This window comes from Euprymna scolopes, chromosome 36 (assembly GCF_053919585.1).
Source record: "Euprymna scolopes isolate OS-2025 chromosome 36, ASM5391958v1, whole genome shotgun sequence".
NCBI lineage: Eukaryota > Metazoa > Mollusca > Cephalopoda > Sepiida > Sepiolidae > Euprymna > Euprymna scolopes.
Genome location: NC_136517.1, coordinates 5,019,355 through 5,031,876, shown reverse-complemented (window position 1 = coordinate 5,031,876; position 12,522 = coordinate 5,019,355). Strand labels below are relative to the sequence as shown.

The following is a 12,522-nucleotide window of genomic DNA, read 5'->3' as shown; positions in this document are numbered from 1 at the left end:
GACGGTTTAGGTTCTGTTAAATTTATAGCACATTTTATTACTAGTTGGGAAAAGACCTTCTGCTTTCTTTAAAAAAAAAAAAAAAAAGAAATACTAATTCTTATTTTTTTATTTCTTATTTTATTATTATTATTATTATTTTAATATCATTTTATTTCTTATTCATTTATTCTTGGGAAAAGACCTGTTTTCTTAAAAAACAAAAACCACTAATTCTTATATGATGATTACAATCCCATCCATAGCCATTATCTGTTCAACTTCTAATTTATTTTTGATAATTTATTTAAAGATTTAAACACTTTGATATATTCAATAATAGAACCTGACGCCCAGACGAATCTAAAACTATTTATAATAAAAACATTCAATGTTACTAGAAAATTCTAATGGTATAATAAAAAAAATAAAATAAAAGAATCATGAAATTTGTAATTTGAAATCAACAATTTTTTTTCTCCCCAGAAAATCTGTTGATAATATTAAATGGTCAACTATTAAAATATTTATTCAAATTTTGAACTTCCCTTAAATGTCAAAATCTTTTCTGATCATTCTGATAAAACTTGACGTTTCACATAAAATAATTTAACATTTTCTGTTGACTGTCGAGTAGTAAATGAGCCTCATATTAAGTTTTAAGTTTACTAAAATCAGTTCTTCTTTAGAATTCAACTTAGAAACAAAAACACAGACAAATCTTTGTGATGTACGATGCTATCAAAAAAATCACATAAATTGATCAAATAATTTTTTTTTAAATTAAAAAAAAAAAAAAGAAAATAATCAAATTTTATGACAAGCAAGATAGGAACCACCATGTTGTTTTGTTAAACTCAAGGGCGATAACTCAATTTGACTACCGAGATTTTGTTTGAAATCAAAATAATTAAACTTTTTGGATTGCTACAAATTGTAAATTTTGATTTTCTTTGTTAAAAAATAACTAGATCAATTGACATGATTTTGGGAATATGACTGTTCTGTGACAGGTATGAACATCAAAAAAATTTTCTGTATTTTTTTTTGATTCTAAATAAAAACTCAAATCATTTGTTTTTAATAACAAAAAAAAAACAAAAACCATTAAAACTGAAAAAAAAAAAAAAAAAAAAAAAACGTGTAGTTTTTGTTTATTAAACTAATGACAATTATATTAATGGCAAAACAAAAAATGTCAGTTTTTAACCTTTTTCTATTTTTTGTTCCCGTTAGTCCTGAAATACCTACATTTACTTTGGTAAAAACTCACCGTTTCCAAATTTATTCAAACTACACAAAATCTTCTAAGAACAAAAAAACAAAACAAAAAAACTCTTTATTATTAGTTTCAACTTTTTGAGATGAGAATTGGTTCATATTAAAACAACTGCTCTCATCTTGCAGAAGTTTAAATGTAATATGAACAAACATCTCGTTATTCAACTTCTCACAGTCCACCATCTGCACTAAGGATTGACCTTCAACATCCACAAGTCTTTCACTAAATAATCATCACTTCTAAGTGACAGTTTTCTGGAGGTTTAAGGTTGAATCCTCAGTGCAGACGATATTAAGAATACGATTAAGATCTACTTCTACCCACTCATGGCTGACCGAACAAGAGCAGATTACCTCCATAGATTAAATAAAGAGTTCCATTGAAAATTCTGCACAGATTAACCAAGTTCAGCAAGATGCATGTGAAGAACGTTATATTAACCGATCGTTGTGAGAATAACACCCAAGATGAGAAGAATAGTCTGAATAACTTTAAATTATAAGTCCATTTTTTAGATTGGGTACTTCAATAGTTATCATTTTTTTAAATGTTTGATTTTAATCAATAAAATTTTTATTTTTTACTATATACATGATAGCAGTATGTGTGTCCAGCCATGTTGTTTGTCACCATATTAAACTGCAGCAGCAAAAGAGACATCCACTATTTTGACATTTGGATCTTTTAAGAAATTTTATAATTTTATAAAATAACTGGGGAAGTTCAATTTATTAAAAAAATATCTGGATCTTAATAAATTACAGAATTTTGGAAATAAAATTGAATAATTTTAAATCAAATAAATTTTAACAAAATCTGAAAAGGTTCATCAAAAAATGATGGTCACTGTAGCTTAAGAAGCTAGGAGAGAAAATGGCTGAAAATTTGTAATTCTACTAAGAAAAAAAATCTAATTAAAATAAAATGAAAATTTCTTATTGAAATATAATGTGATTCTAAGAGTTTAGGATTATGAAAACAATCAAGTTTGACGATTTCAAAATTATTTTTGTTTAGGGTAGTAAAGAAGGATAACTCATTTTACTTTGCAGTTATGGAAAAAAAAAAGAATTTGTCTTTGTAAATTTTAGTTTGTTACCTGGAAATGATTGTTGATTTGGTAAATCCCCAACAAAACTGAACAAAGAATAGTCTAAAATTATGAATTAAGAAAAGAAAATATCTTAATTTTGTGTATGATTTACGATAATTTCAAATTTTTTATTGTTTGTCAGGATTTGAGAAAATGTAAAAAAAAAAAAAAAAAAAAAAAAAAAAAAAAAAAAAAAAAAAAAAGTGAAATGGATAAAACAAAAAAATTTTTTTTTTTTTTTGTTTCAATATTTAAAAATGTTGTCCTTTTTTGTTCACAAAATCCATAAAAAATGGAACTGGGAGGAGAGAAGGTGAGAGATACTAATTTAATATCACGTTTGATTAAAAGTTAAATTTTTAAAAGTAAGAGCCTCATTTTAACAATTTTCTCTCTCTATATATATATATATATTTTTTTTTTTTTTTCAGAATGTAAAAATCGGAGGAAAAAAAATTATCTTAATAAAATAAGTAAAAATACAAAATACTAAAAATTCCAAAATTTGATTTTTAAATTTACTTAATTTAAACTTAATAGTAATTATTTACTTTTTAAAATAAAATTTATTGAAGTTTTCTTCTTCCACTTCATTTTATTTTTTTTAACAAACTCACAAGTCGCCCAGAAATAAAAAAAATAAGGTAATAAAAAAAATCCAAGCATTTAAACTTTCTTAAAAGTCTATCTACCCCCCCCCCAAAAAAAGCTATAATTATAATTTTTTACAATTCAAAAAAGTTGTAAACAAAAAGGAAAAAGTATTTAATAAATGTTCTTAATCTGCCCAGCATCCAGCAAGGTCTACTCCACAATTGTTGGGAAAATGTTTAGGAGATACAATGATATTTTTTGTGGGTGAGGGGGTTTAGAGGTTCACCAGAAACTTTTAAAAATAATCATAAGCAAAAGCAGACTGAAGTAATGGCCAGCAGAGGTGAACGTTTACTTTTGGAAAAAAACAACCAAATTTTTTTTTTTGTATTTTTTTTTTTTAGTTCTTTGGATCACATTCATCACTTTTTATTTATTCAATAATAAAAAAACAAATAAATAAAAATAAAATTGTTTTTTTTCCTTGACAAATGTAGATTCAGTTGCCCCCAAATTAATTTTCGCCCAATCATCATCATCGTATCCCATCCATTTTTGTTTTATGATAGCAAAAAAAATATTAACCATCTCACAAATTACCAAATTTTGTCAGCATCGGTGGCATGGCATCGGTGGTGGCGTCGGCATACATCATGTTGAAGGATGGTTGGGGTAAGGGGACAGGCAGGACTGTTTATGCAGTTTAGTTAACACCAGCCAATGCACAATACAGTGATCAACTCTTTCATAAATAATACAGTTTGTTTTTCTTGATGGATTTGGTGGGTCAATGGAGAGGAGGAGAAAATGTTTAATATGAAGCACCAACAATGATGATGCCGAGCAAGGTGAAGAGGCGGATAGAGTCAGAAAGGATTTATCTTAAACAGCAAGATGGCGCCACCGTTGACCAGCACAAGAAAACAAGGTAACTGCGTGACAATCTTTCGAAAAAAAAAAAAAAAAAAAAAGACAAAAAAAGGAACAGCACACGTTTAAGCTTTTTTTTCATTCTTTTTCTATCTCTATATATACACATATTATATATATATACAGTATATAATGTGTGTATGTATATATATATATATATATATATTTATATATACATGTATACAAATATATATATATGTAGACACATTATATAATATATACATACACACACATACATAATGTGTGTCTATATGCACACACATTATATACATACATATAAAGAAAACAATATACATTTCCTAAAATTATATATATAAAAAAAAAATTTGATTTTCTACATGTTTCAGATACCATCTGACTGCAAAAGAGGGTAAAGAAGAGACAGAGAAAAGAGCAAGGGAGAGAGTGAAAGAGAGGAGAGAGAGAGAGAGAGGGCAGAAACTTCTTCTGAAAGTTCACTTACATTGTTTGTTTTTTCTTCTTTCAAACATCTTTTTATTTTTCTTTCATTTTTTTTTAGCAATAACTGCTTAGAATCATAACTAAGATTTTTTTAATTTTTAGGCTTTTTTTATAAAAAGGTGTTTCTAATGAAAAAGTTACTGTTACAGCCCCCCCTTTCCCCATGATTCATCAAGGCAGAAAGAAGAAACCTTAAACTCTTCTTCCCTCCCTCTTGAGAGTGCCATGAATGTGTTGTCTGTCTTGTTTGCTATTTGTACACTGTCTACGCATGGAAATTGGCATCACCTGGAGTCACAATTATAACACAGTCTAAATTAGAAGAGAGATTCCAACGATTCTTTTTGTCCGTTTGTCATTCTATGTCTCAGTAAGATCCTCGTCTTTCTCTCTCCGTCCCTTTGTATACAGTAGCCAAAACATGTCTGCCAAGGAAGAATTATACGGATATTCCAGTAGGAGAAGTAGTAGGAAGGAGAGGGGAGGTGGACATTGGCACAAGAGAGAACTACTGACGACGACGGAAGTGTTACTGACTGAATATACAGCTGAGCCGAACACATGCTACAGGCAGAGCCTCTGGCAGACACTCAGAGACGTTGGTTTCAGGACGAGGAGATAGCTTTATTCGGAAAACACCAAAGTCTGACATTAATACATTGATTAGCTTCAGACGGGTTCTTGGTACGAGAAGATGACCACAGGGAAGTTTTTGATGTGCGTCTGCCATTGTGAAGACAGCTGGAAAAATTTAACACCGGTCCATTCAACGCCATCAACAACAACTGAAAGGAAAAACAAAACATTTTTTAGAAAAGAATCTTCTTTAAGGTTAATAAATTTGGATGCTATAATTTTCATGACAAGTGCTCGACTGAACTCCAATCTTTCGTTCCCCCTTGCTAAATTTTCACCAAAAAAATTCTGCATCCTAGCTACAATACTATATGCGATTTTCCCCACTCTCTAACTGCCTAAATTTAAATGCAGATTCCGTAAACAAAACTTTGTTCCCAGAACTGCCCGCCGGTGGAACACTGTTCTGCTGGCCTGCTTTCTGGTTATATACAACATGGTATTCTTCAAATTTAATATAAACAAGTTCTTGTTGAGCCGTCTCTATAAATAATAAAATTATATCCAATTTATACTATCATGATGACTATACTACCACCTTACATTCATTAACCCTTATCCTTGGGTGGCCTTCAGGACTTGATAAGTGGTGACTTCTAAGTGAAAAAAAAAAAAAAAAATCTATAAAATTATGTCAGTATAATTTTGAAAGTTAATGTTCATAAATTTGGATGTTACATATCTATAAAACTAGCCTGGGTGCCTGACGTTTATTGAGCAAAAAAAAAAAAAAAGTGGTAGTAGGCAGGTAGTCTCAAATCCATAGCATGAAGAAGGCAAAGAATGTGAAAAAAAAACACAAAAAACTGACGTCTTTGCTTTTGTGACCATTGCAAAGCAGAAGTGATGTAGGTTTAAAGTTGTCCTCGACGGACGTACATCCAAACAACATGACATAAATGCGGGAGTGCCTCAGGGGTCTATCCTTGGACCTCTATTGTTCCTGATATTCATAAACGACCTCCCTGATAATATTGTTTCGGAGATGGGTATATTTGCCGATGACACCACTCTCTATAACAGATATGAGGGGAAAACAAATGAACACATATCCAAGAAAATGGCAGAAACACTAGAGGATGACCTCCAATCCGTAGTGGAATGGGGACAAAAATGGTTGGTCTCATTCAATGCTGCTAAGACTAAGCTTGTTTCCTTCAATAACTACAAGAAACCTTCTCTACCACCAATAGCAATGGCCAAGAACACATTGCCGGAAAGTACTTCTTTTAAACTCCTCGGCCTAACGTTTACAGGGAATATGAACTGGAATAGATACATTGAGAGCATTGCCAAGGCTGCTGCAAGGAAGGTTGGCTCCCTCTACCGTGCTAGAAAACTACTTACGCCTGCCAGTATCCTATACCTCTATAAGGCAACAATTCGCCCATGTATGGAGTACTGTTGTCACATCTGGGCTGGTGCATCTGCTGCTTGTCTCTCGCTCCTGGACAGGGTTCAAAAAAGAGTCGCCAACCTGATAGGTCCTGAACTGTCATCTAGGCTTCAACCTCTGTCCCATCGACGAGATGTTGCATCCCTCTGCCTGTTCTACAAATACTTTAATGGTGAATGCTCTGACGAACTGCAAACACTTGTACCTCCCCGACGTAACTACCCCCGGCAAACCCGATAAGCTACTAAGTCTCATCCCTTTACAGTAGAGATCCCTAGGTGCAAGAAAGCCTTTTACTCCAATAGTTTCTTCCCCAGAACTGCGGGTCTTTGGAACTCCCTTCCGGGATTCTGCTTTCCCAACTGCAATGATATGCAGAAGTTCAAGTGTAATGTTAACAAACATCTTTCTACTCTTCTCCCTTCATAATGACCCCGCAAATTAATTCCCTAATAGTAGCCCCCTACTTCAAAGTGGCACTGTGCCTTGTTTGGGGTGAAAATTGAATAAAAAAAAAAAAAAAAAAAAAATTAAGGCTAGACAATCGAAAATAGGGGATGACTTTTGAAAATATCAGCGAAAAAAGCAACCCCTCCCTGCAGAAAAGTGTCCAGTTGACGGTGAAGGAATTAATATTTTTCGCCAATTTTTTTATATTTGTAGTCCGAAGGGTCGACTTTCAAAATGATATTGATCTCGTAAAAATCCGTTACCTCTGTCGAAAGTTTTAGGCTGACATACAAACATAAATACATTTAAAGAGACAGGTGAGATTTATATATATAGATTATGTCAGTTGGATTTTAAAAGTTAAACCTAAATAACTTTTCAACGGAGAAATCAAACTTCAATAAGCCAGGAGTTTTCCCTTGGCTTCAAAGCCAACAGTCTTAGTCCAGCGGTTCTCAAACCTTTTTACATGACATCACATTATTGAGATGTTCAAATTCTCACAGTATACCTACCACAAAGAAAAAAAAATTTTCTACCATAAAACCTTTTTACCGCAATAAAATAAGGTTAAGTTTGAAAAATAAGGAAGATTAGTAGTAAGGTGTTTTTTTTTTTTTTTTTTTTACATCGGAGTCACCACTTATCAAGGCCTAGAGGCCACTTGAGAATAAGGGTTAAAGATTGTACAGTAGTCAATGGGACAATATCGTAATCGTTAGTATAAATTTGATAAATTGGATTACTTATGTGCAGTTCTAAGAAAGAAGCTTTGTTCATGGAATATATGTTTAGGTTTAGGCACAGACAAAGAGTGGGGGAATTTATTGATAGTGTTTTCAGCTATACGAATGTTTCTCATGAAAGTTTGACGAGGGGAGGGACCATAGATTGGAACTCAGATGAGCACTTGCCATGAAAATAACGATAAAGCAGAGACAGGCTTGCAACATCTCTTCTGTGAGAAAGAGGTGTTTTTTCATCTAACTTGAAACCATTGCTTCATTAGACAATGTTTAATTGCTTACACATAACACACAATGGAGAAGAAACGTATTCACCTTCAATCCAGCGAGATTGAATTTTCAAGTAATCATCACTTTACAACTGGTAAACTTGCTTTTTTAAGTAATTTATAGAATTATTGTCATCGTCACCTTTTCTTTATTTATAATTAGTTAATTGAATTTAACATCATAAATCCAAGAAAACTTTTATACTTTTATGATATTCAGCCAGGTTTTTCTATTTCTCTAAGGAGAACCAAAAGGAAACTTAACCCTGTTTAATTTAAGTATAAAAAAAAACAATAAAAAACAGTGATTTTAAAAATGGGAGAAAAAAAAAAAAAAATAAGGGGGGGGGGGGCTTGGTGACAGGTCGGCTTGAACCCGGAGCCTTGAGGCCCATAGGCTGAGCCTGAACACCTAAGCTACAGCGACAGTGAATGTAAGAGTGATTAAAAAGTGAATGTCAAACATTGCAGTTTTTAATGAGGTCAAATTGTTTTACTGCAGGATAGTTGACGGTGACGTTTACATCCGGTTAGAATCCAGTTTTGATTTTCTTATACAAAAAAGACGAATCTACATGTGCCGATCCGAAAATGTCGAATATTTAACGTTTCAAAGTCGGGCAAATTAAATAGAGAGGCAACCCCCCTTGTTAAGTCGTAAATATTATCATTTAGACGTGATATAAAAGATCAAAACATCGAAAAAAAAAAAAAAAAAAAAAACACAAAAAAAAAAACTGACGTAAGGCAAACGAACGATGTTGAAAACAGAAAAACGAACACGTGAAAAATGGCTTAAATAAGCCTGTTTCGATATTAAAATTAAAAAAAATCGGTGGGTACCCGGGTGTTTTTGGGTGTGTGGTCGGGGGTGGATAAGTGAAGTAAAAAAAAAAACAAAAAAAAAAAACGAACGTTACGTGAAAAATGGCTTGAATAACACTGGTTCAATATTTAAATTTAAAAAAAAAAAGAAAAGAAAAAAAAGACATCTCACACCACTATTTGAACCCAAAATGTTTAGATAATGAACCAACTGACCTAACGCAACACATACATGAAATTTTTTCAGCTTTTCAACTAAAGTAAATCAGGTCATGACGTCATCTGACGCATGCGTAGAACCGGTCGTCGTCGCGAGAGGACCGTTTTTGTTGGCTGCAAATGTAAAATGAATTTCAATTTTTAGATTTCAACATGTCACTTACTAAAAGTTTTATTTAAGATTAAAAAATTTTCAAATATATATTTTTTGTCCAAATTTTTTTCCTGCTCTTTCAACAGTACATACGTGTAGAAATTTGAATATAAACAAACATCTTACTGCCCTACTCCTTGACTTAATTTTTTTAATAATGAATAAAAAGGTACTTGTGCATTTGTTATTTTGGACATTTTTTTTTTTTTACATTTTCATTTTTGAAGAACTTCTGTCAAAACAGGGGAGACAAATCACCGTTTTTCAAAAGATTTCTCTGAAAATGGATGAGAATACACTGAATATGCACAATGTCTTTTTAAACTTTGAACCAAAAAAAAAAAAAAAAAACTGACTTTTTACCGTCTTAATGTTGGGTATTTTCATCCGCAACATGTATCTGCAGAGAGGAAATGTATTGCACAGAAAAAAAAAAAAATTGATTCAAATGAAAATGTTCAAAAAGATGATGTCTGAAGATTTTATTTAAAAATTTTATTCATTTTATTCCAATTCAGTAAATATTCAGATAATGTTTTATTTTGCGTTATTGTATTACTGTTACATTATATGTCTAGCTGGTGACCATCTAGCAATTAAAATGGACAGTTAATTCATTTATCAATGTATACGAGACACTTTGTTTATAAAAACAGTTTATTTTACAATATATTTAATATACACATTTCATACACAATGACGGAGGTGGGGGAGGGGTAGTGGTAGGGGTGATCGCGAACTATGACAATTTGTCCCTCAGCTGTCTATCTCTCTGCCCTTGCTTTGTCTTTTCTCTTTTATTGAAGCATCTCCAACCTCTTATCCCAGTTCTTTGCCAGCTTGTTATTAACACTTTTCACTGCTTTCGGTCTGACCCATGACCGATTTGATGTCATGGACCAAGGTCATCACAAGCCCGGGGATTCCATTGTTTATTTTCGTTTGCCTGGACATTAGCTCGCTTGCACCTCTGCTTACATTCCCAGGGATTTCATTGTTTATTTTCGTTTGCCTGGACATTAGCTCGTTTGCACCTCTCCTTAACATTACTTCAGTGTTTTTGTTTTTATTTAAAGTTGTTTTTGTTAAATTTTTTTTAATTGTTATTTCACTTCAAACAAAGCACAGCACCACTTGGAGGTAAGGGGTTACTATTGGGACCAATTTGATATGGATACAATGTAGGAGCAGCAAGGTGTCTGTTCATATTACACTTGAACTTAAAAGTTACATGAATTTCTGACATTTTCAGATGGAGTCACCTCCTGTTCTCAAAAAAAGTTCTTAAAAAAAAAAAAAAAAAAAAAAAAAAAAAAAATGAATAAAAAATGAATAAAAAATGCAAACACATAAAAAAATTGTTCAAAATAAAAAAATGCATAAATGTCTTTTTATTCGTTAACATTGCTGATAAAAAATTTAAAAAATTTACCTTTGAGTGTGTAATGATGATTCTTGGAGGTACAGATTAGTCGGCTGATTCCTTCAATCACCTGACTTTTAGATTCAGGGTCTTTTGATTTCTTGCCTATTCGCATAACTGGAAAAAAAAAAAAAAAAAAAAAAAAATTAATTTTGCAATTATATTTTTTTTTAAACAGTAACTTTAAAAAATAATAAAATAAAACTTTGATTCATAAAGTAAAACAAAAAAAAATTAATTTTGCAATTATATTTTTATTTTAAACAGTAACTTTAAAAAATAATAAAATAAAACTTTGATTCATAAAGTAAAACAAAAAAAATATAAACATTCGTCAAAAATATTGATGGCTGATGATGTTGCTTAAGTGTCGTCAATATAATGCAAAGTTAGAATCCAAGAAATTCTTTGTTTTAAGAATTGGTGAAAATCCTGATTTGGACTCCAAATAAAACACGAAAAATAAAAATTGAAAAAATATATCCCAATTTTTGCCAATATTTTATTTTATGAATAAATAATATTTTTAAAATAAATGTTTATAAATAAACAATATTTTTATGAACAAATATTTTTATGAATAATATTTTTTATAAATATTTTTTAGTAAATAATATTTTTTATGAATAAATATTTTTTTAAAGAAAAAGAATTTGATAAATATTTTTATATATAATATTCATATGAACATTTTTATGCCATAAATGATATTTTTATGAATAAATAATATTTTCATCAGTAAATATTTTTATAAATGAATATTTTCATAAATATTTTTAGGAATAAATAATATTTTCATGAGCAAATATTTTTATAAATGAATAATTTTATGAATAAATATTTTTCATAAATAACATTTTTTGAAGAAATATTTTTTATAAATGATATTTTTATAAATAAATAATATTTTTTATAAATAAATAATATTTTATGAATCATTTTTATAAAGAAAATTTTTTATAAATATTTTTATGAATAAATTAACAGAGTGACCTGACATTGCCCGGGATTGAATGATCATCAATGAATCTTTCACACTCTAATATTTTTATTGTCATCGAAATCGATGAAACAGCCCATTTTTCAATCAAATCGATTAACTGCCTGCTCTAATTGGGGACTCATAATGATGCACCCGGAAAAAGCTTCGTATGTCTCTCGCAATGACTAAGTTCACAATATATTGAAGTTTACATTGCACTGTAGAGAACCTACTGTTGATTTTATAAAATCATTTTTATATATGACGACTTACATTAAAGTTTAAAATGCAAAAATCAAGTATCATGCTTCAATTGTGCTAAAATCATTCATTTTGAACACATCTGTCATACCAAAGAACTAATTGATTTTATATGCCTGGTATTACTAATTGTGCGCTGATAATGGTTCAATTTAAGTTTAAAATAAAAAAGTCAAGTATCATTGTGAAATTGTGCTTTAAATAGAAACCTTCATTTCGAACATGTCTGTCACATCAAAGAACCTTCTATTGATTCTATATGCCTGGCCTTTCTGCTTGTGTGGTAATAAAACTTCTCAAATGCACTTGTGATGTTAGGCTGTGCAGGATGTTAGCTTTGGTCAAAATCATCCGTTCCTTCTTTCATAGGATTATTTTGATTATCGATTATTTTGATTATCGATTATTTTTATTGAAATTCCGACACAAAACCTATCTAAGAACACTGCTAGGCACTAAAGTACCTTGTGTAAAATTTCAAAAAAATCAGCCCAGACGTTTTCAAGTATATAAGGAACAAATTCACAGACAAATTCCTTTTATACCATAGAGATAATATTTTTATGAATAAATATTTTATTAATAAACAAATACATATTTAAAAAAAAAAATTTATGAATAAATAATATTTTTATAAAAATATTTTTATTAATAAATAATATTTTATTAATAAACAAATAACTATTTAAAAAAAATGTTTTTATGAATAAATATTTTTATTAACAAGTAAATAAATATTTTCTTTTTTTTTCTTTAAATGGTTTTCTGTGAAGTGATAGTGTTTAAGTGGTTAATGATATGGACTGGCGACCTGGTTTTGT

At 30.2% G+C, this 12,522-nt stretch overlaps 1 protein-coding gene across 32 annotated transcripts in view; it reads right to left on the bottom strand.

Moving 5' to 3' along the window:
• Positions 1 to 4,370: 4,370 nt before the first annotated feature.
• Positions 4,371 to 12,522, bottom strand: part of LOC145260301 (phosphofurin acidic cluster sorting protein 2-like) — a 459,714-nt gene continuing 451,562 nt past the window's right edge. For all 32 annotated transcript variants that reach the window (XM_080118156.1, XM_080118160.1, XM_080118163.1 and 29 more), the window contains 2 exons: positions 10,468 to 10,575; positions 4,371 to 5,125 (listed from right to left, as the gene is read on the bottom strand). In XM_080118156.1, the coding sequence (XP_079974282.1) occupies positions 5,010 to 5,125; positions 10,468 to 10,575 (224 nt within the window). In that variant the 3' untranslated portion in view covers positions 4,371 to 5,009. The remainder of the gene's footprint in view (positions 5,126 to 10,467; positions 10,576 to 12,522) is intronic.